Genomic DNA, 25,490 nt, shown 5'->3' on the forward strand with positions numbered 1-25,490 from the left:
CTTACTATTACTGTGTTATTGTTGATTTCTCCTTTTATGTCTGTTAGTATTTTCTTAATATATTTAGGTGCTCCTGTATTGGGTGCATATATGTTAAATAGTGTAATATCCTCCTCTTGTATTGATCCTTTTATTATATTATGCCCTTCTTTGTCTTTTGTGTGTTATAGCCTTTGTATTCAAGTCTATTTTGTCTGATGTAAGTATTACTACCCCTGCTTTCTTGTCAGTTTTGTTTGCTGAAATATCTTTTTTCATCCCCTCACTTAAACTCTGTGTGTGTCTTTAGCTCTGAAATGAGTCTCTTGTAAGCAGCATATAAAAAGGTCTTATTTTTTAATCCAGTCAGTCACCCTATGCCTTTTCTGTGTGTCCAATTTTTTATTGTGGTAAAATACACATAACATAAAATGTACCACCTTAACCATTTTAAGTGTACATTTCAGTGGTATTAAGTACATTCAACTTGCTGTGCAAGCATCACCACCATCCAACCACAGAACTCTTTCCATCCTGCAAAACTGAAATTCTGTACCCATTAAACACTAACTCCGCATTACCCCCTCCCTCTAACCCCCGACAACCACCATTTTTCCTTATTTTTTTAATCTGCCCTTTCCCCCCACATCCTAGCCTCTGGTAACCACCATTCTACTCTCTACTACTATAAGTTTGGCTCTTGTTATTATTATTTTTTTACCCTATGTCTTTTGACTGGAGCATTTAATCCATTGACATCTAAAGTAACTATTGATAGATATGTACTTATTGCCATTTTATTACTTGTTTTCTGATTGTTTTTGCAGCTCTTCTCTGTTCATTTCTTCTTCCTTTTGTTTCTTCCCTTGTGGTTTGATTATTTTCTTCAGTAGTTCCTTTCTTTTCAGTTTTTGTGTATCTCTAGTAGGTTTCTGATTTGTGGTTACCATTGGGTTCATATATGTTGACCTATAAGTATATCTACTGTTTTAAACTGGTCATTCATTTAAATTCAAACATATTCTAAAAGATCTACTTTTTTTACCCCCTCCCACACATTTTGTGTTTTTAATGTCATATTTTACATCTTCATGCGTTTATCCCTTAACCATTTATTGTAGTTATAGTTTTTACAATTTTTTTGTCTTTTAATCTTTGTATTAGCTTATTTAAGTGGTTGATCCTCAGTTCTTACTATATATTTGCTTTTCCTAGTGGGATTTTCCATTTTCTGTAGACTTTTACTTCTTTTCTACTTAGAGAAGACCCTTTAACATTTCTTTTAGGGTAGGTTCAGTATTGACAAACTCTTTTAGTTTTTGCTTGTCTAAGCAGTTCTTTATCTCTCCTTCTATTCTGAATGATATTCTTGCTGGTATCCTAGGTTGCAGGTTTTTCCCTTTCAGCACTTTGAATGTATTATGCCACTTCCTTCTGGCCTGTGAAGTTTCTACAGAGAAATCATCTGACAGCCTTATGGGGATTCCCTTGTATATGACTCTTTGTTTTTCTCTTGCTGCCTTTAGAATTCTCTATCTTTAACTTTTGTCATATTATTTACATGTCTTGCTGTGGGTCTGTTTGAGTTCATCGTTTTTTGGACTCTCTGTGCTTCCTGAAGCTGGATATCTGTTTCCATCTTCAGGTTTGAGAAGTTTTCAGTCATAATTTCCTCAAATATATTTTCTATCCCCTTCTCTCTTCTCCTTCTGGGACCCCTATAATGACAATGTTGGTATGCTTAATTATATCCTAGAGATCTGTTAAATTGTTTCCTTTTTTTTTTTTTTTTGTGGTACGCCGGCCTCTCACTGTTGTGGCCTCTCCCATTGCGGAGCACAGGCTCCAGACGCGCAGGGTCAGCAGCCATGGCTCATGGGCCTAGCTGCTTCGCGGCATGTGGGATCCTCCCGGACTGGGGCACGAACCCGTGTCCCCTGCATCGACAGGCAGACTCTCAACCACTGCGCCACCAGGGAAGCCCTGTTTTCATTTTTTAAAATTTGTTTTTCTTTTTTGCTGTTCTGATTGTATGATTTCCATTACTCTCTCTTCCAAATCACTTATGAGTTCTTCTGTATCTTAGTCTCCTATTCATTCCTTCTAGTGTGTTTTTTATTTCACCTATTGAGTTCTTTATTTCTGATTGGGTCTTTTTTATATTTTCCAGCTCCTTGTTAAAGTGTTTACTGTGTACATCAATTCTTTTTCCTAATTCAGTTAATATTTTTGTTACCAATGCTTTGAATTCTTTATCTGGTAAATTGTTTATTTCTGTCTTGTTGTTTATTTTTTCAGGAATTTACTCTTGCTCTTTCAGTTGAGAGTAGTTCCTCTGTCTTTTTGTTTTGCTCAGCTTTCCCTGCCTCTATGAATTCAGGTGAAACAGTTACTTATTTCAGTCTTGAAGGGGTGTCCTTATGTGGGAGCATCCCTATACAGACTACATGTGGCCTATGCCTTTGCTGGGAGAGCTGGATGTGACGTGGATACAAGTCACATCCTTCCTCAGGGTGTGCTGGCAGCTGTCACATAGGTAGGAGGTGGGGCTGGAGATGGAGTGGCTAGAGGTGAAGTTGGGTGTGATACAGGGCTTCCCCTCTGCTCGGTGGCCATCACCACTGTATCGGGGGCAGAGTCTGACCCCAAGTTGCTGGAGCAGAAGCCATGAGGGTAAGGCTCCTGCTGGCTCTTTTCCCTTTAAGTGTGTGTTTTTTCCTCTCCCTGCGTGGGGGCCCTTGCCCCAGAGGGGTGGAGTGCTGAAGCAAGTGGGGCCTGTGCAGGCTCTTGGCTCATGTCGGCCACAGACAGAGGTCTGATACACTGCCTCTGCAGTTACCTGCAGCTCCACTCAAATGCAGCCTCTGGGGCAAGTCCCCTTTGTCCCTCACAGCCGATTACTGCCCCGAGGCTCTGCAGTGCAAGTGGGACCCACATGGAGTCTCAGTGTGTATCAGGGGATGGGCTATGGTGGAACATCTGCGTCAGAGATCTGGAACGCTTCTGACGTGCTGCTTGAGTAAGTGATGGCTGCTACCAACCCACTCAGACGCTGCTGTGGCACCAGGTCACCTCTACATCCCACACTGTGCCACACTGTGACATGGAGTGAGCAGCACCAGAGCTTTCGCTCAGCTTGGACTGGGGTACCTGGCGAGGTGGTTGTGAGAAACCCGGCAGCTGCTAGAGCAGACCTCTCTCCACCTTGCTTGGGGGCAAGCCAGCGTGCACACTCCTCATGAGCATAGTCTAGGCTTCCCTCAGCCCTCCTGTTTGTCTCAGTGGCCCTCCAACCAGCCAAGTGGTATTGTCTCCTCCACGTAAAACCCCAGGACTGGGGCACCCAATCTGTGGCTCAGACCACTCACTCCACAGGGTGGGTGTCCACCCGCATAATCTCTATTTTTCTCTGAGTCTTCTTCTAGGGGCACAGGTCTCGACCTGATCGCTACAGCCTTGGTTGTACAGGAGTCCTGCCAGTTTCCAGTTAGTTTTCAGTGAGAATTGTTCCACATGTAGATGTATTTTTGATGTGTTCATGGGGGGAAGTGAGCTCCACATCCTCTTACTTTGCCATCTTGATTCAAACCCCTTAAATTAACTTTTAATAATTAAAAAAGCAAATAAGAGGGCATGTAAGGACTTCCAGGGCAGCCCAGTGGTTAAGATTCTTCACTTCCACTGCAGGGGGCACAGGTTCGATCCCTGGTTGGGGAACTAAGAGCCCGCATGCCTGCCATGTGGCGTGGCCTAAAGAAAAAGAAAGGAAGAAAGGAAGGAAGAAAGAAAGAAGGAAAGAAAGAGAGAGAGAGAGAAAGAAGGAAGGAAGGAAGGAAAGAAGGAAGAAAGAAAAAGAAAGAGAAAGAAGGAAGGAAGGAAAGAAAGAAAGAAAAAGAAAGAAAGAAAGGAAGGAAGGAAGAAAGGGGCATGTGAGGTTTGTTACTTTTTTTTGCTGCTGTGTTTCTCTAGAGTTGCTTTTGTTTCTCAGAATTTGTTACTGTAGATAGAATCAGATACATGTCCTCAGCACAAATATCAGTAAAAATGAAGAAGAAAGAAGAGGGCAAAGAATTCAAGAATTGTATTTACAGTGAGCTGTGTGTTTGTTTAGCTTGATGCATTCTTCCTAGTTATAAAGCATCATCAGAAAGTCTAGAACTACATAGACCAATATCTTGAGTCAGAAAGTGATCCTGCACATGGTTAATAAACGTTCCTTAAACTACTGTTCAAAGCCTTCTCTTGGTTCATAGGAAAAGAAGTGGTAATTTTCATTTTCCTAGACTCTCATTTGTTAAAATATCCATTTTTTTTCTTTCCGTAAAATTGAGCAGATGGTTTAATATAGACACCTACGGTAAAGTTTATACATTGGACTAAATTAGTAAAGAAGATCCAAGGATTCGTTTGTTCATTCATTCATTCATTCAACAGTATTTGTTCCAAAAATCACGTTAGGTTATGATATGTGGGCACACTAATGATAAGACATAGTCTTTCCCATCACAGAGCTAAGAACCTAGTTGGCTCTGGTAGAACAACTTTGGGAAACTTCTTTAGCACTTTAAAAGCATCAAAGTTTTATCGAATGGAGCAGTTCATATGTGGCTCTGACTGAAGACATAGAAAAATCTCTTCTAATGTCTTTGTGATCAATGATTCTTCATGACTAGAGGAATCCTCTTGGAATACATCATGGAACTCACACAGAAAACACCATCAGAATAATAGATTTTATAATCCTTTGTAATTGGGAATATGAAACCAAAGAGCATGGGCTTTGGAATTGGAACTGGGTTTAAATCCCAGATTTTTTAGTTAGCACTTTAAGAACTTGGGCAAGCTACTTATCTTCTTGAAGTCTCAGATTCCTCATCTATATAAAGGAGCCAATAATGCCCACCTGGCAGGATTATAAAGATCAAACAGATGATGTTTATAAGGTAGCCAGTAGCACAGTGCCTGGCATATAGTACTTGCTCTTTAAATGGTAATTATTCTGCCATTCTGTCATATTTATTAAATACCCTTATAGACATGGAACTTTGTTAATAATTTTCTATTAACCACTTCTCCAAGTGAAAGTGTAGTACAGTAAAATGGTAAAAGTTTTCTCTTGAACAAGCACAATGAGATTTTTATATGTTCATTACTCTATTGTCAAAAAGTTAATATTCATCTAACAGTTCTTACTTATGATGGTTGATTTTAGTATGCATTAAGATATAGTGGAGGGAATTCCCTGGTGGTCCAGTGGTTGGGACTCCACGCTTTCACTGAGGAGGGTCTGGGTTCGATCCCTGGCTGGGGAACTAAGATCTGACAAGCCATACGGTGTGGCCCAAAAAAATAAATATAAAAACAAATAAAATTTTAAAAAGATATAGTGGGAAAATTTTTTAAGCTTAAAATATTCTAGAATCCCTGTGGACTCCAATATCAATTTGTCTAAATTTTTATATAAATTATGCAGATTCCAAAGACTGTGAGGGAGTTGATTTTAAAATAAATTGATCACTTGGCCACACATATGCCCCAAATCTGTCATGCAATTCGAAGACCTGATTGCTAGAAAAACTAGAAAGATAATTTGGCTGTAAGAGATATTATTTATTGTGATAGTGACAGCAAGAACTTTGAGCAGATAAAATCTCTCTTGAACCAAAGTTAATACAGAAACTATACAGAGTTTTAAAAATGGACTCTAAAGTTCTTACTCTTTTATATTGTTAATTCTCATCATTAATGTGAAGTTTCTCTTCTTAAAGATTATCCAGATCCATTGCTTTTCTCCCTCTTCATACTCAAGTCTTGCTTTTCACCTCAGAAAACAGGTAGAGGAAAAGATAAAAGATAAAATCTAACCCCAGTAATTTGTTAATTCTAATTCTCACATTAATCTTTGATGAACTACTTGGACCTATCAGATAAGCCTCATTTTTTGGCACTGTCTCTATTTCAGATGAAGGTTCTTAGTTTTATTGTGTTTTAGGTATGTTGCATCTGCCTCATAGGTCAGCCAATTTTCTATCAAGGCATAATGATCACATCAGGAAGTAAGTTCTGTGGAGGCAGCGGTTTTGTCTTCCTTGTTCAGTGCTAAAAACCTGGTACCTGAAATAGTGCCTAGCACATAGTAGAGTACAGATATTTGTTGGATGGATGGATGGACAGGTGGATAGATGCATGAATTAGTGGATGGATGCATGCATTCATGGATGCGTGGACGGGTGGATGGGTGGATGAATGGTTAGATGGATGGTTGGCTTTAGGAATTTGGTGAACTAGGCAGTCATTGACATCTTTCTTTTTTTGGCCTACACAGCTCCAAGGTATTAGACAAATAGCCAAATGCTCTCAAATGCAATCCATCACTGAATATGTTTTAAATAATTTATGAAATTATATTGATGTTTATATTTCTATAAAGTGATGGTAAAAAGCTAATTATATAGAATTATTAATTTTATGTAACTGACCAGAAGTTAGGACTATCTCTTGTTCACCACTGTTTTTCCAGTGTTTAGCAAAATGCTTGGCATATAGGTAGGTGCTCAATAAAAAATTATTGAATAAATAATAATAAATTGGAATGCCCATTTCTAAATGTTCTGAATTGATTGTTAGCATCCTGAGATTGGGACATTGTGAGATATTTTGTCTTTAATCCTCATGGTCTCTCTCTACTCTCCTTATATATCTTTGTTAATTATAAAACAGGTTGGTTTGGTGGTTTTAAAAGATTGTATTATTCCATAAGTGAATTTATTTTCAGTTAGTTATTTGTATATAGAGATATTGTGTTTATGAAATTTGGAATGCCCTTATTTGCCATTATGACCATACATGTGTTATGTCCTCATAACTCACAACCAGAAGAACTCACTCTCTTACTGTCCACTTTTCTTCTGTGTAATAAGGGAGATTGAAAAGTCGATTTCCAGTCAAGCAAAACATGACCTCTCATCCTCCCAGCCTTCTCCATTTCTTCTTCTTTCCATGTCCTCTGTTCCAAGAAGATCACTGAAAGTCTTATTTTGTTTGATTAATCTGAGTGAGAATTGTTTGGATGTTAAGTCTAAGGAATAATGAGCTAGTTTGAATAAAGAGGGGTTGAACAGAGAGGAAATGGGACCCTTAGGGAACTTCTGTTCCCTAGATCTCATAGAAACTAGGAAGCTGACAATGCCCTGAGTTTATACATCTCTGTTCGTGCTCTCCTATCTGGAGACCAGCTTCCTCTTCACAATTCTCAGTTTGCTCTCTCCCACACCCTAGATGGCATAGCCCTGACTTGGGTTCCAGCTTTACAAAACCTTACATATCGAGGGTCCAGTACCATCTGACTGATTCTTTTTGTATTTATTTCAGCGTTCCAGGAGAGAGACTCTGACTATCCTAGATTGGGTCAAATATTGGTCCACAGTCTAATCAATTGTGCCTGTGGAGTTAAGTCCACATGGTGGGTAGGGTGGAGAACCAGAGCCAGTAGGTTAAGAAGGGAATATGTAAGGAAGAAATAATAGATATCTCTAGGACCAGAATTTTTCATATTTTTTATGTTAACTATATAAATTCTATCATATGATACTATCTATTCTATTTCCTTAACCATTATCCTTTTAGAGCATTTAAAAATTATTTTCAGTCTTTCACTGTTATAAAATAACTGCTAAATTGTTGTACATGTTTTTTTCCTTTGAATTATTTCCTCAAAATTAGGAAGTTGTCAAGCCAAAGAGTGAATATTTCTATGTTTTTTATATGTGAAAGTACTGCAACAACATACAAGGCCACCAGTAACTTTGTTTTTCTTCCTTTTAGGGTTTTCTGGAAACTGTATCGGCTGTGGAGAAAGAGGATTTCGGTATTTCACGGAATTTTCCAACCACATAAACTTGAAGCTCACCACCCAGCCAAAGAAGCAGAAGCACTTAAAGTACTACCTAGTCAGAAGCTCCCAGGGTGTACTGTCGAAGGGACCTCTCATCTGCTGGAAAGGTAGCGTCAAGTTCCCGGAGGGAACGGGAAGGGAATGTGGATGTTACAATAGTATTGATAAGTGACCCATACGGGGTTCAGAATCCAGGTGTGGAATAGATAAATATCCCAAGTTCAGAAGACAATCCAAAAATGTAAAGCCCTCTGGCAGGTTATTTGACTTGCTCCTTTTTGTTTTTTAACAGAAACTATTGAAATTTGGGAAAGGGCATTTCTCCTTGTATTTGTCACTTAGGGGTGTGGAATACAGCTCTTGGGGGAAAATGGGCTCTTTCTAGCTCTTCTGTCATTTAGAGAGGACTTCAAAGTGTCAGTTTCCTGATCAGATGCTCTTTCTACTTTATTTAGGGTCTTTGGTAATTCTTGGGTCTTCATTTTTCTATTAGAACTAAGCAAACTTTGGAATAAATAATGCTCTCTTCATAATACCTGGGAAAAGGCAGTCTTAAGTTGACAAAGTTTTGTTCCTCTTCAGTTAGGAAGAACTTAAACTTATTTTTGAAAATAAATCCAGTTGAAATGTCACATCATCTTGTGGTTGATAGGAATTGCCACAAGTTCTGTACATTGTTTAATGTAGTGGGACATCTAATTCTTATTCTTTGGAGCAGTTTCTTAGATGCTGAGATTTCCCCTCCATTATTCATATTATTCTATTGTTAAAGACAATAGAATAATTGTCTTTAATATTTCTATTTGTTGTTTGTGCAAGATTTTGGCCTGACCATGAAAAATAGCATAGTAAATCCAAATTACAACTGAAGATTTGTTTCTGAATCTTTCACCATAATGACTCCTGGTTGCATTTGAGGAGAGATTATATAACTCCTTAGGAAATGGCTACATGTTCTGAGCCAGGGATCATCAGGACTGTGATCAGTGCTGTGACCACTAAATCGTAAGCATGGTAAATTATAGATAACTCTTTATCCTGATAAAGTCTAAAGAATTTTCCTCTAGAAAAATCATTTTAAATGTCATGAACCCTAATAAAAGAGTAAAAATAGGATAGGTATCACCTCCCTGCCTTTTAACTGCCTTTTTTAGCTTTTGTTTTTAGCTTTGGTTGCATAAAATATTTTTAAGTTCTTATTTAGTGCTCAGTGACAATTCACCTTTCTGGTAAATAATAACATTTGTGAAATAGTTTGTGATACAATGATCCTGGGTGGCTTCTGGAGCCTCACATTTATAGTCATTCTAGTTTGGAATTGGAATTGTATATATGTACATACCTATCAAACTACATATTTGCATATAATATACATAACATGGAGATATCCTTTTCAGTCAAAATACAGTAGCTCTTCAAGGAACGTCATAGATAGAAGGTTATAGAAAACTGCCTCTAACTTTTGCATGTATCCAATAAACTTGGAAATTTTCTAAAGGACCCACTATAATTAACTTTGTCATTTACAACCATTTATGTTTCTTTTTCACATGCTACCTTTAAAGACTAATATAGTACAACATATAGTATAATTTGGTTGGACTTTAGAGCCCCGAAAACCTGTGACACAGGTTGTCACAGTATTTGCTATCTACCTGAATCAGTACAAAGTATTATTAAAATATTACACCAAAGCCTCAAGTAATATTGGCTCATTTAAAATGAAGCTTAGTTTTGTATGATCAGTAAGTACCTTGAATATTGTCTACCTATTTCCTCTAATAAGAACTGAGAATAATAAGAATTTGAGAATTTCTAATTTTTCTCCTCTGTGTATAATATTTTCTTTGCTTCTGTTTCTGGACATAAATTAAAGTTGAGTAGAGAAGGTTGAAGGCAGCCTAGAAGGACTCTAGATTACTATTCTACACGTAAATCAATCCTGGACAGAAGGTTAACTGGTGCTTGAAAGCTTATTTGGTTTTTATAAATTATTGATATTTTAACCTCAGTATTACCCATGAAACTAACATGACTATATAGGTTATGAGTAATTTTTCTCCTGGGAACTAGTCTGTGAGGAACAAATGCCTAATTGTTCTTTGTAACTATTTCTTTGCCTTCCAAACATGACATTTGGCTCTAGGAAGACGAATTGTGTTCACCAGCTTGAACATTCTGTTGGAGTCAAGGTTGGGGAAGGGGAATCTCTGTTAAAGAAAGTGCTGCCACTTGAGGAGCAGCAGTTTATTTTAGAGATTTTATGGATTGTGTCTCCCTCACCTGTTTTAACAGAATATTGTTTTCCTTACATAATGTGATTCTTACTCCTTTCTAGAATGTAGAAGCCGACAATCCTCTACCATTTGCCACTCTATTAAACCAAACTCTTCAGTGTCATCAACCGTGGCCCCAGAAAATGGCACAACTAATGGATACAAATCAGGATTCATTCAGACAGGTATTGGGTATTTTCTTTTGGAATTTCAAGTGGCAGATGTATATTTAATGAGGCATTTTAAACTTACTGTTGGCTGGTTTGAACAGACCTATTTTTAAATAGCGGTATTGAGTTACTATTAGAATTAGAACTCAGCATTGAGATGGATCAGTCTGTGGAGGAGCAGGACCCCAAATCCCAACAGCCCTGCCAATGCTAGGCAAGGCATGGAAAAAGGAACTGACAGTTGGTAGGGAATTTAGTTCAAGCATAGGGCCTGTCTCTAGAGGAGTCTGACAGAAGGCAATAAGTAGAAATACAGATGTGAGAGAAATCTGCATCATAGCCATCAGGTGGCATGTATTGGGGACATATTCATGAAGACTGGAATTCTACAGTAGGGCTCTAACTAGGCTTGCTCAACAGTATAGGGAGTATTACACCAACTTGGATACAAAGTAAAGTCCCAAAGTAGGATGAAGGATCACAGTGGAAGAATCTAGGACCTAGTTTCAGGTGGTACAAGATAGGAGCTTGGTTACAAATAACCAGATAAAATTTTAGTGCCTGAAACTAGGTTACAGTATCAGAGCTGGATCAGCAGAGTGGCTGATCTGATACTGAGCAGATGAGTTACTAGTCTAAAGCTTCTGAAAATTCCTCCAGTATAGAGGCCTGAACTCAGGTCAGGATAAGACTCCAGGGGGACTTAATGTTTCCAGGTGGCTGAAAGCCTGGAGGGCTGTAACTGAAAAGATAACTGCAGATAGTATTTGAGAAAATTACTCAGAACCAGTCTAGGTTATATCTTAGGCAAGAAGAAAAGTATTTTAAAAGAATTTGTGAATTTTTTTTCAGTTCAGTTGTTTTTTGAGAAATGCTATTTTACCCACAAACTTCATAGCATATGTGCTTTGCCAGTATCCACTCAAACACAACAAGTTGAAAAAAAGGCTGTCTTTATTCATTTCACTACTTAGCATCCTCTTCCAAATTTATGTCAAATTTTAATGAGCTGGTAAATCGTTTGCACTTATTTTCAAGATGGAAGTGATTATTAGACTATGTTAACAACAACTGTAGTGATAATAAAGCTAACTTTATCTGGGGCACTTCTTGCTATGTGTCTGTACTCAGCTAAATCCACTTCATCCTGGGTTTTAAAAGTCTAACTTTTAAACTGTTCAAGAGATTTACATAGAGGCTGTAATTTAAGAGGAAAGAGAATATTCTAAATTCTCATTTAGAATAAATGAGAGAACATCATGTCACTAGGTATTGAAGAAAGAAAAAATTGGTATTGGGCTCTTGGCATTGAAAGATTAGCTTTCATTACAGTGATGTCTCTCCTAGAATTTGATTGATTCTGTAGTATATTTTCTGCCATGAGAACTTGGGGCTAATGAAATGCAATTTAAAAACTACAGTATTAGTAATGAATATTTACTTCATTCCAACAAAAACTTATCAAGTGTTTATTATGTTCTCAGATCCTTGTCAGAGGCTGTAAGGCAGGGTTCCAGTACTTGACTACTGGCTCCAATGACTTAAAAACCACTCATATAAGGGATAAAAGAATGATAAAACATGTTACCTTTTCTAAGAGGGAGAGGTGAATACATATAAATAACCAGCTGTACCTGAAAAAAATGAAAAAATACTGAAATGTTAATAAGAAGTAATGAAATGTTAATAAGCAGTTTTGATTATACAGAAATATATTTTGAAAATGAATATTGCTCTGAATAGAGGAATTAAAGATTCAGGCTTAGCAAAGCCTCCTTCAGTTGCCACGAAGGGACACAGGCAAGACACTGACTGACTCACAGTGAACACAAGTGACCAAGTGCTATGCCAGTATTCTTGTGTATCCCTTGTTGGGGTGAGAATGGTAATTTGACCATGAAATTACCTATTAATTTTAGATGCAATCCAGAGAATTTAATAGAAGATAGTGCCTTTAAAAGTAAAGCTTTGTGTCTAAAACTTTCTTCTTGACCAATTATGGAGTCTTCAGTGATAATTTTCCTATGTATTTTGAAAGTAATAGACTGTAAGAATTTTACCTTAGCCTATTATATCATTGCAAACATTAGAATATGCAGCATCTTCTTAGCAGGTAGAGATTCACCTTCCTGTAGGAGATTGTACCCTTCTTAATCTACAATCAGTGACTGCCTGTAATCAACATTTCTTAGCCTGAAATGTAGGTACACATGTTGCAAAGTATTTGAAGAGGGGATTAATTTACTATTTGCACAGCTTTATCTCACATTCCAGCTGCCAAGCTCTGGATGTTCTGTTCTGTCTGGCTTGCCACTTATATTTTGCATATTTTCTTTCAACATATCTGTGTGATTAATAATTCAAATTTTAGCCAACAATCCTGGTAAAATATTTTATGATTTTGACTGAAGGTGGCTACATAGTTATCTACCTACATTACACAGACATACCACATACAAACATATACACGTACATGTTATTGTGTTTAATAAGGACAAAAATTCAAGAACAGATGAAAAAGCGGGAATTCCTTGGTGGTCCAGTGGTTGGGACTCTGCACTTTCACTGCTGAGGGCCCAGGTTCAATCCCTGGTCAGGGAACTAAGATCCCAGAAGCTGTGTGGCATGGCCAAAAAAAAAAAAAGGGAAAAAAGGAATAGATGAAAAAAACCTTTGCTTAACCCAAGATCTGGAAAGTTTCTCTTCCATGTTTTTTGTCTAAAAGTTTTATTGTTTTATCTCTTGCATTAAAGTCTGTGAGTCATGTTGTGTGGTGTGAGGTGAGCATCTAAATTCATTTTTTTGCATGTGGATATCCAATTGTCCCAGCACCGTCTATTGAACAGACTGTCTTTTTGTCAGTGAATTTCATTGACCTCATCAAAATTCAAAACTTTTACACTTCAAAAAGCAACATTAAGAAAATGAAAAGACAATGATGGACTAGAAAAATAGTTGCAAAACACATATTTAATAAAGGATTTGTATCCAGAATTTACAAAGAACTCTTACAACTCAGTCATAAGATGACCATCCAATCAAAACATGGGCAAAAGATTTGGAATAGAGATTTCTTCAGAGAACAGAGATTTCTTCAGATAAATGGCCAATAATCACATGAAAAGATGCTCAACATCATTAGCTGTTAGGAAAATACAAATCAAAACCATAATAAGATATTAGTTCTATCTACCCAGGAAAAATTAAGACATGTGTCCTTACAAAAACTTACATACAAATGTTCATATGGAAGCATTATTCATTGCAGTCGAAAACTGGAAACAACCTGACTGTCAATATACTCATGAATGGATAGACAAAATTGTGTATCCATACAATGGAATACCATGCAGCAATAATAAGGAACAAACTATTGACACATGCTACATCGTGAATGAACTTCAAAAACTTTATGCTGGGAATTCCCTGGCAGCCCAGTGGTTGAAACTCCGAGATTCCACCGCAGGGGGCTTGGGTTCGATCCCTGATCAGGGAACTAAGATCCCACATGCCTCAAGCTACGGCCAAAAAACAGAACAAAACAAAAACATTATGCTAGGTGAAAGAAACTAGACAGAAGACACCACATATTATATGATTTCACTTATATGAAATGTCCAGAAAAAGCAAATTTATAGAGACAGGAAATAGAATAGTGGTTGCCTGGGGCAAGGGGTGGGAATGAAAATTAACTGAAAGTGGGCATGAGGTTTCTTGCTGGGGGATAAAAATGTTCTAAAGCTGATTCATGGTAATGGTTGCACCACTTGGTCAAGTTATTAGAAATCATTGAACTGTACACTTGAATTGGGTATATTCTATGATAAGTAAAATATACCTTAAGCTGGGGGTTGGGGAGGAAAGATTAAAAAGCTGCTCTAAGAGAAAGGTGAAATCCTCTAGAGTGGCAATGTTTCTCCCTCATTTGAATTCAGTCTAATTTATTGAGTGTCTACTACAGAATGAGCAGTTTCAGACCAGATGGTAAACTGCACAGGACTTGGAATCAGAGTCTTGGTATTCAAATACTGCCCCTGATGTATATTGGCTGAGGCTTGGGATAAGCCACTCAATTGTTCTATGTCTTGGTTTTCTCATTTGTACAGCTAAAAATAACAATACCTATTTTGCAACTAAGGATTAGCTCAGCCTTGCTACTATACTTCTATTTGTGTGCCATTCTCCCAATTATAATAATTTGTTAACCATCTGCATTCTTTTATATGCTAGAAACTGTAAGTTCATTTTGTTTATCCCTATACCCCCTAGTACCTGGCAAATGCCTGGAAATAAATGGTGTTTTTTGTTGTTGTTGTTTTTTCTTTTTTGGCTGCACCTCGCGGCATGTGGGATCTTAGTTCCCCAACCAGGATTGAACCTGTGGTCCCCTGCAGTGGAAGCACGGAGTTCTAACCACTGGATTGCCAGGGAATTCCCAATAAACATCATTTGAATTCCATTTTTATTTAAATTTTAAATTAGCATTTGGGAGATTGTTAACTTACTGGTGTGTACTCTTTTTCCAAATGAAGATAGTATGCTTATCTACCATTAGGAGGAAAATTAGCCCGTAGGGCAGGACAGGGATGAGCCACCTAAACTCTGCCCCTGTGACTAATAGTGTAATTTTTAAGAAGATGCTATCAGGCAGGACCTGATATGACTTTATGACTTTCTTAGGCCCTGGGCACATTTGCCTAAAGTATTTAAAATTGTATTTTATGACTGTGTTGGTATAAAGATGAATATATTAATACTATATGCTACAATACTTTGTTAGACAAAAAGAAATTAAAACATTTCTTATGATTTTAAAAGAAATTAAAACGTTTTTGTGAACCCCTAGAAGTACTGTGGACCCAAGGCACTGACTTCTATGCCTAATGGAGAAGTTGGCCCTGTTATTGGAGCCATGTATTGCCCATGAAATGGGATTTTCCTCTGGATGAACCACTGTAGGCTTAAAATAATGTAAACCCCTTACCATCTAATGCTTGTGTATTAAAGAAGGAAGAACAACAGCAATGAAAGGACTTGCCCTATCATATATCAAGCTTATGAGGCTTTACTAATAAAGATAGAGTGGAGTTGGCACAGGGATAGACACAGAGCAGCAGAACAGAATAGGAAGTCCCCAGACAGATTCATATAACATGTGGGTATAGAGTGACTTGCACATTAGCAGAAACTTTTCTTTCAACAAATGGTCCTCAGAAGTTGGATATACTATGTGGAAGAACAATAAAACTGGACCCCTATTTTACTCTATACACAAAAATCAATTTCAGGTAGCTGGAGGATCTAAATGCAACAGGCAAAACTGTCAAGCTTTAAGAAGATATTGTAGAATATCTTAGATATTGTAGATATCTTAAAAGTAGAGACAAAAAGTGCGATCACAAGGGAAAAAACTGACGTTTCACTGTTTTTAGAAGGTGCTGTAGAGTTAAAAATCAAGCCATAAATTGAGAGAAGATATGTAATACATAAAACTAACCAAGGACTAGTACAAAGGACAAAAAAGAATGCCTATGAATCAGTAAGAAAAAGTCACATCAATAGAAAAATGAGCAAAGACTTCAAGCACCTCACGCAAGAGGAAATCCAAGTGGCCAATAAATACATGAAAAGATGATTAATCACTTTCGTAATTAGGGAAATTACATTAAAAATACAGTGAGATGCCATTATATACATGCCAAACTGGCAATGATTTGAAGTGTGACAGCAGTAGATGTTGGCAAAGATTTCAAGCAACACAAACCATCATATGCTGCCGATAGGAGTGTTAATTGATGGCACCACTTTGCAAGTAATTAGCAATACATAGAAAAGTAGAAAACATGCATATCCTATGATCTAGCTATTCCGCTCCCTAAGGAAACACTTGTGCATCCAGAGATATGTACAAGACTGTTCAGAGTAGTGTTCTTTGCAAATGACAAACTGAACACAACTCAAATGTTCATCAACAATAGAATAGATAAATATGTTTGATGTATTTATATAATAAAATACTGTTTGGCAATGAGAATGAACAAATAATACCTACATGCATCCTGATGGAGGAATCTTCCAAAATGTTGAACAAAAATCTACTTACAGAAGACTCTATCCAATATGATTTTATTTCTGTTATGTTCAAAAATATGCAAAACTAAATTATTTTAGGAATACGTACATAGCACAGTGGTTGCCTCTGGGGAGACGGAAGGAGAAGGGATGGGGAAGAGCACAAAGGAGGCTACTGGCTGCTGGCAGTGTTTTTTTGTTTGTTTGTTTGTTTGTTTGTTTGCGGTACGCGGGCCTCTCACCCTTGTGGCCTGTCCTGCTGCGGAGCACAGGCTCCAGACGCGCAGGCCCAGCGGTCATGGCTCACGGGCCCAGCCACTCCGCGGCATGTGGGATCCTCCCAGGCCAGGGCACAAACCCGTGTCCCCTGCATCGGCAGGCGGACTCTCAACCACTGTGCCACCAGGGAAGCCCTGGCACTGTTTTGTTTTGTTTTTATCCCTTGACTTGGATAGTGGTTATTTCCATAGGTATTTGCTTTATAATTATTTTTTCAATTAATTAATTTGTTTATTTATTTATTTTGGGCTGTGTTGGGTCTTCACTGCTACACGTGGGCTTTCTCTAGTTGCAGCGAGCGGGGGCTACCCTTCGTTGCAGTGCGCGGGCTTCTCATTTCTCATTTCAGTGGCTTCTCGTTGCAGAGCACGGGCTCTAGGTGCAAGGACTTCAGTAGTTGTGACATGCAGCCTCAGTAGTTGTGGCTCACGGGCTCTAGAGCACAGGCTCAGTAGTCATGATGTGTGGGCTTAGTTGCTCCGCGGCATGTGGGATCTTCCCGGACCAGAGCTCGAACCCATGTCCCCTGCATTGGCAGGTGGATTCCTAACCACTGCGCCACCAGGGAAGTCCCTATAATAAATTTTTTTTTTTTTTTTTGTGGTACGCGGGCCTCTCACTGTTGTGGCCTCTCCCGTTGCGGAGCACAGGCTCCGGACCGCAGGCCCAGTGGCCATGGCTCATGGGCCTAGCCGCTCCGCGGCACGTGGGATCCTCGCAGACCGGGGCACGAACCCATGTCCCCTGCATCGGCAGGCGGACTCTCAACCACTGCGCCACCAAGGAAGCCCCCTATAATTAATTTTTTAACTATACATAAATATTTTGTGAACTCACCTGTATTTTGATATATCTCATTGGGAAAAAGGGCAAATTTACCCTTTCAAACTATGTATGTGTATGGTATGCAGTGTTACACTTTGAGAACAAGTGGTATCACAGGCCAGGGATCCTATGGTGTCATAGTAATGTTTCAGTCCTTTTGAGTTTTTCTATTTCCCACTGCATTGAATCTACTGTGGGGTTGTTGCTGTGATGATAGAGCTGCAGCATGCAGCCCCACAGCTGACTTCCGTCTCCAAGAAGGGAAGGGACAGAGCCACCCCTGACAGAAATCTCTACGCGCTCGTGTTTTCCCCTCCCTGCAGTGTCTTGGCCTCCTCTCCTTTGCCTTCCAAGAGTTCAGAGCTCTCATGCTGCCCTCTGTTTGTCCAGAATATTTCATGATGTGCCACATTCAACCCAGGCCTTACTATTTTGTCTCCATTTGCCCCCCAACTACAATTCCTCTGTCCAGGGTGACAGCCTGTTAGAAAACAGTTTCCATTAGAATGTATTATTTAACTGTCCCTAAAATGTAACTGTGCTTGTCCCTTTCTTTTTTTGATTTGTCCTTTAGCCACTAAACTTCCTGAGGTCAGAATAATCAAAAGTTCCTCTAGCAGGTTTTTCTAAGCTTAGTTCCTCATGAATATTCAAATTATTACTTTACCAAAACACAGTCTCCTTTTTCCAAATGTGTTGGGAACCCTTTGGCTGGCAGATTTTCCCACTCCCAACCAGATACTGAGAACATGTAAGCTCTTCCTTTACACTGTATATTCCTTGGGTAGGGATTGTATCTTTGCTTTCTTCCCCTATTCTATCCCCAGAGCTTAGCATACTATCTGGCCTGCTGAAGAGGCTCAATAAGCATCTGATGAGTGAATGCATGGGTGGGGGAGAGGGAAGAAAGCCAGTGACCATACTCCTCTGAGGCAGGGCCAGTGAATGAGCTTGTGAGGCTCCTATTGCCCACAAAAGAGAAAATGTAACTCGTTAGCAAGTATAAGGAAGAATGGCCCACTCTGCAGAAATGAAGAAGCTGCAAGTAATAACAATGAAAAGTCATTTTCACCAGTTGAATTAGCCACAATACTCTATTTTAAGTGATAATATACAGGGCTGGCAAGGATGTGGTAAGACCAACAATCTCAGACCTCAGGCTGGTGGAGGTCAACAGTGGTATGATCTTTTAAGAAAGCAATTCGGCAATATGTAACAAGACCATTAAAATAGTTATATCCTCTACTCTAGTAATTTCACTTCAGAGGGCTTAGCCAAGAAAATAACCTAAAATAAAGTCAAGATATTCACTGCAGTTATTCTTTATATTAGCATAAAAGGAAAAGCAATCTTTTAATATAGAAACAAATAAATCATAGCATACTCACATGACAAAGATGTCAAAAGATACTGTGCAACCACATAGGAAATAATCCTGTTAAGTAAAAAAAGTAATATTAAAACTCTATGGGGCTTCCCTGGTGGCGCAGTGGTTGAGAGTCCACCTGCCAATGCAGGGGACACGGGTTCGTGCCCCGGTCTGGGAAGATCCCACATGCCATGGAGCTGCTGGGCCCGTGAGCCATGGCCGCTGAGCCTGCGCGTCCGGAGCCTGTGCTCCGCAACGGGAGAGGCCACAACAGTGAGAGGCCGGCGCACTGCAAAAAAAAAAAAAAAAAAAAAACAACTCTATGGGTATTTTTGTTATATCATGTAAAAAATATAACATGGATAAAACATAGAAGGGCATACACTAGAGAATAAACAATGGTTTGTGGGAGAAGTGAGCTTTTAACATGTTTGTTTCTATTTCTGAATTTTCCTTTATGTCATATTTTTCATAGTTAAGCACTAAAAATTCTCAGGATTAAGCCAAATGTATAGGTCAGTAGAAAAGACCTGGTTTTCACAATCTCCAACATTCTTTATAGGAATGCTGTGTAGGAATAAGAACCAGTACATAACATAGACACATCCAAGCTACAGCTAGAAGGTAACAAAACCAGAATTTGAACTTTCCCTGCTCACTAGTGACAATTTTATTAGGCAATTTCTGGGTTATACATAGGTGATATTGATCTCTACCTAGAATTATGTAAAATGTTCCTGTGTTTCAAATTTCAAGGCAGGAGGAATGTGAAGAGGAGAGGGGAGCACTAGGGTTGAAAAATCCATAGAGATCAACTCAATATCCACTTTTGGCCAAAATAAATAAAAAGGGAGTAAATTTACCCTCCCACCTGAAACAACCAGAAAAAAAAAAGACAAAACTACATGAAAAATGATTTTTAAGACACTGTCATCAGGCAACAAATGACATTAATTCCTGATCAACAGGAAACAAGTAAATGTGAGTCTAACCATTTTCCCAGCTTACTGCTTGGAGAGTTTCCAGACCATGATGCAGGAGGGGGAACTGTGGTAGAGCCCAATAGGTCCACTAAGTTGAGTAGAAGAAACTGAGAGTGAAGGGAGACCAAAGCAGCTAGAGTTCATTGTACCAAGTGCCAGAAGGGAGAGAGCTGCACAGAGAGAGGGAACCCGAGTTGTGCGGAAGTTCCCCTGAAATGTTCAACATAGTACTGGTTGATGCATGCATGTGAGCAAACTACTCAGGGCTGGTAAAAAGTACCATCCAAAAGGATGAGAGGGAACATTCACACAGGGCCAGGGCCAGGGACTGTTCCCACCAGCTAGACAGGAAAACCTCACAATTTATCAGGCATTGGTTGGAATACTAAGGAGTGTCTTATCTCAGTAATAGAGAATACTTAGCCCTAGACTGAGCACTACCTCAAAACTGCAAAAAAAAAAAAGTATCAAATTGTTTCCAAGTAATTTAACTGCATTCCAGAGTAAAGCTCAAGAATATTTATAGGCAAACTTCCAATTATAAGGTAAATAAGTACTAGGGATGTAATGTACAACACGATAAATATAACTAACACTGCTGTATTATATATACGAAAGTTTTAAAGACAGTAAATCCTAAGAGTTCTCATCACAAGGAAAAAGATTTTTTCTTTTTCTTTTATTTTGTGTGTATATGAGTTGATGGATGTTCACTAAACTTCTTGTGGTAGTCATTTCATGATGTATGTAAGTCAAATATTATGCTGTACACCTTAAACATACACAATGCTCTATGTCAATTATATCTCCATAAAACTAGAAGAAGAAGAAAAACTACTTACAGGAATATCCAGCATCCTACAAGATAAAATTAACAATGCCTGACATTCAGTCAAAGATTACTAGGCATGCAGAGGCAGGGAAACACAATTAATATTGAGGAGACTCATTAATCAATCAAACTAACCCAGAACTGACACAGATGTCAGAATTAGCAGAAAAGGACGTCAAAACAGTTATAAATATATCTCATATTTTCAAAAAATTAAGTAAACATTGAAAATATTAGAAAGACCCAAAATGAACTTCTCAAGGTGACAACTATGGTGCTTGAAATGAAAAATACACTGGATGTGATTAACAACAGATTAGTCATTAGGGAAGAAAAGATTAATAATTTGAAGACATAGTAATAGAAACTGTCCACTGTGAAACACAGAGAGAAAAAATAAAATAAAAGAAACTGAAAAGAGCATTAGTGAGCTATGGAACAACTACAAGCAGCTTTTTATACTGAAACTGGAGTGCCTGAAGAGTGGGGGTGGGGGAGACAAAAAATATTTGAAGAAATAAAGGACAGAAACTTCCCAAACTTGATGAAACTTATAAACCCACAGATCCAAGGAGTTCAATGAATCCCCAGCACAGAAATATATAGAAAACCACAACAAAACATGTCATAATAAAATTGTTTAAAGCCAACAATAAAGAGAAAATCTTAAAAACAGCAAGAGAAAAATTCCTCTGTTATGTACAGAAGAACTAAAATAAACATGACATTATATTCTAATGGGAAACAGTATAAATAAGACAGAGGAGCAACATCTTTAAAGTACTGAAAGCTAAGAACTGTCAACCTAGAATTCCATACTCAGCAAAAATATCTTTCCAAAATGAAGGTGAAATAAAGATATTTTCAGACATACAGAATATGAAAGAATTCACCACCAGCAGATTCACACTATAAAAAAATGCTAAAGGAAGTCACTCATATAGATGGACAATAATACCAGACAGAAGAAAATCTGAACCTTTACAAAGGATTGAAAACCACTGAGAGAGGTAACTACCTGGGTAAATATATACATTTTTTCTTATTATTTAAATCTATTTAAAAGATAATTGACTTATACAAATATAATAATATATTATGAGGTTTATAATGTATGGAAAAGTAAAATGCATGATGATAGCAAAAGGCCAGGAGGGGAGATATAGAATATATTGTAAAATTCTTGTACTATATATACATGAAGTTGTATAATGCCACTTGAGGTTAGACTGTGATAAGTTAAGATATATACTATAAACCCTAAATCAACCACTAAAAAACCTAAGAGTTATAGTTAATAAGCTATAAGGAAGATAAAATGGAATCATAAAAATACTTAATTAACCCAAAAGAAGGCTGAAAAGAGGAAAAGGGAGACAAAAAATAAATGCAACAAGTTAGAAAATGAATAGCAAGATGAAAGACTCAGATCAAACCACATCAAGAATCACTTTAGGGCTTCCCTGGTGGCGCAGTGGTTGAGAGTCCACCTGTTGATGCAGGGGACATGGGTTCGTGCCCCTGTCCAGGAAGATCCCATATGCCACGGAGTGGCTGGGCCCATGAGCCATGGCCACTGAGCCTGCATGTCTGGAGCCTGTGCTCCGCAACAGGAGAGGCCACAACAGTGAGAGGCCCGCGTACCAAAAAAAAAAAAAAAAAAAAGAATCACATTAAATGTAAATGATCTAAACACCCCCACTCAGAGAATTCCCCAGCAGTCCAGTGGTTAGGACTCCACACTGTCACTGCTGAGGGCACGAGTTTGATCCCTGGTCAGGGAACTAAGATCCTGCAAGCCGTGTGGTGCAGCCAAATGAAAGTAATAATAATAATAAAAAACTTTTTTTTAATAAAAAAACACCCCCACTCAAAGGCAAATATTACCAGATTGGAAAAAAGTAAGACCTGACTCTATGCTGCTTACATGAAATACAATTAAAATAAAAAGACACAAACAGGTAAAAGGTAAAAGTATTTTTTAAATCTACCATGCTAACAGTAGTCAAAAGAAACCTTGAGTGGCTATATTAGTATCAGGCAAAATAGATTTTGGGACAAAGAATATTACCAAAGATTAAAGAGGTAACCTCATAATGATAAAGGGATCAATTAATCAAGAGGCCAGAGCAATCCTAAACATTTATGCACCTAACAACAGAGCTTCAAAATACATGAAGCAAAAACTGATAGAATTATTTTAAGAAATACATAAATCCACAGTTATAGCTAGGTATTTCAGTACTTCTCTCTCAACAATTGATAGAACAGGTAAACAGAAAATCAATAAGGATATAGAATATCAACAACAGTATCAACCCACTTGACCCAATTGACATCTATGGAACACTTCATGCATCAACAGCAAGATACACATTCTCCTCAAGTTCACATAGAACATTTTCCAAGTCAGAGAAAAAAGACATTTTACATACAGAGGAGCAGAAATAATTATGTTATCATGGTTATGGGCCATAAAACAAGCCTTAATACACTTGAAAGTATTCAAATAGTACAAAGAATATTCTTTGCCCAAAGTGAAATTGCACTAGAAATCAATAATAGAAAGATTTCTGGAAAATCTCTAAATATTTGAAAACTAAATAACATGCTTATAAATAATCCATCGATCAAAAGGGAAATTAGCAATATTTTGAATGGAATGGAAATGAAAAAGAACATATCAGAATTTGTGGGATGCCACTAAAGCAGTATTTAGAGGGGAATTTATAGCACTAAACTTGTATTAGAAAAGAAGAAATCTCTTGAGTCAATGAACTTAGCTTCCACTTTAAAAAACTAGGAAAAAGAAGACAAAATTAAAACCAAAGTAAAGAGAAGAAAGGAAATAATAAAGATCAAAGTGGCAATCAGTGAAACAGAAAACAGAAAAACAGTGGAAAAATTGATAAAACCAGAAACTACTTCTTTGAGAAAATCAGTAAAATTGATAAAGCTCTAACCAGACAGAGAAAAAAGAAAGAGAAGACACAAATTACCTATATCGGGAATGAGAGAGGTGACATCACTGTAGATTTGAAAGATATTAAAAGGATAATAAGGGAATGTTAGGAACAGTTTTATACCAATAAATTTGACAACTTAGATGAGATGAACAATTTCCTTGAAAGACACAAATTATAAAAGCTTACATGAGAAGAAATACACATGAATAGCCCCATATCTATTAAATACATTGAAAATGTGGTTAAAATCTTTCCTAAAAAAGCAAAGCAAAACAAAAAAAACCCTCTAAAATGGGCAGAAGACCTAAATAGACATTTCTCCCAAGAAGATATACAGATTGCCAACAGACACATGAAACAATGCACAACATCACTAATCATTAGATAAATGCAAATCAAAACAAAAATGAGGTATCACCTCACACCAGTCAGAATGGCCATCATCAAAAAATCTACAAACAATAAATGCTGGAGAGGGTGTGGAGAAAAGGGAACCCTCTTGCACTGTTGGTGGGAATGTAAACTGATACAGCCACTATGGAGAACAGTATGGAGGTTCCTTAAAATACTAAAAATAGAACTACCATATGACCCAGCAATCCCACTACTGGGCATATACCCTGACAAAACCATAATTCAAAAAGAGTCATGTACCACAATGTTCATTGCAGCTCTATTTACAATAGCCAGGACATGGAAGCAACCTAAGTGTCCATCGACAGATGAATGGATAAAGAAGATGTGGTGCATATATACAATGGAATATTACTCAGCCATAAAAAGAAACGAAATTGAGTTATTTGTAGTGAGGTGGATGGACCTAGAGTCTGTCACACAGAGTGAAGTAAGTCAGAAAGAGAAAAACAAATACCGTATGCTATCACATATATATGGAATCTAAAAAAAAAATGGTTCTGAGGAACCTAGGGGCAGGACAGGAATAAAGACACAGATGTAGAGAATGGACTTGAGGACACAGGGAGGGGGAAGGGTAAACTGGGATGAAGTGAGAGAGTGGCATGGACTTATATATACTACCAAATGTAAAATAGATAGTTGGTGGGAAGCAGCCGCATAGCACAGGGAGATCAGCTCTGTGCTTTGTGCCCACCTAGAGGGGTGGGATAGGGAAGGTGGGAGGGAGATGCAAGAGGGAGGAGATATGGGGATATATGTATATGTATAGCTGATTCACTTTGTTATAAAGCAGAAACTAACACACAGTTGTAAAGCAATTACACTCCAATAAAGATGTTAAAAAATAAATAAATAAAATAGCTACGAAAACCTTAAAAAAAAAAAAACGCTTTAGGCCCAGATGGCTTTACTGGTAGATTCCACCTTTAAGGAAGAAATAATACCAGTTCTACACAACTTCCAAATAATTGAAGAGAATGGACTACTTCCTAACTCATTCTAGCCAGCATTACATTGATACCAAAATCAAAGACATTATAAGAAAAGTTCAAACCAATATCCTTCATGAAATAAATACAAAATTTGGTAAGAAAATGTTAGCATATTGAACCCAACAATATGTTAAAAGGATAATATATCATAACCAAGTAGAGTTTATCCTAGGAATGCATGATTGGTTTAACATTTGAATACCAATCAATGTAATTTACCATGTTAACAAATTAAACTAAAACCGTATGATTATCTCAACAGATGCAGAAAAAAGCTTTGACAAAATTCAATATTTTAAAGACTCTTAACAAACTAGGAAAAGAAGGGAACTTCCTCAACCTGATAATGGTCATCTGCAAAAAAACCCCACAGCTAACATACTTAGTGATAAAAGACTAAATCCTCTCTCCCTAAGATCAGAACAAGATAGGCATG

General features: G+C 37.7%; 1 protein-coding gene across 3 annotated transcripts in view; it reads left to right on the plus strand.

Moving 5' to 3' along the window:
• The window catches only part of GREB1L (GREB1 like retinoic acid receptor coactivator), a 123,532-nt gene that overhangs the window by 13,590 nt on the left and 84,452 nt on the right, over positions 1-25,490 (plus strand). For all 3 annotated transcript variants that reach the window (XM_060119001.1, XM_060119002.1, XM_060119003.1), the window contains exons 4-5: positions 7,804-7,980; positions 10,212-10,334. In XM_060119001.1, coding sequence (XP_059974984.1) covers positions 7,804-7,980; positions 10,212-10,334 — 300 coding nt within the window. The remainder of the gene's footprint in view (positions 1-7,803; positions 7,981-10,211; positions 10,335-25,490) is intronic.

Source organism: Mesoplodon densirostris, chromosome 15, assembly GCF_025265405.1.
Source record: "Mesoplodon densirostris isolate mMesDen1 chromosome 15, mMesDen1 primary haplotype, whole genome shotgun sequence".
NCBI lineage: Eukaryota > Metazoa > Chordata > Mammalia > Artiodactyla > Ziphiidae > Mesoplodon > Mesoplodon densirostris.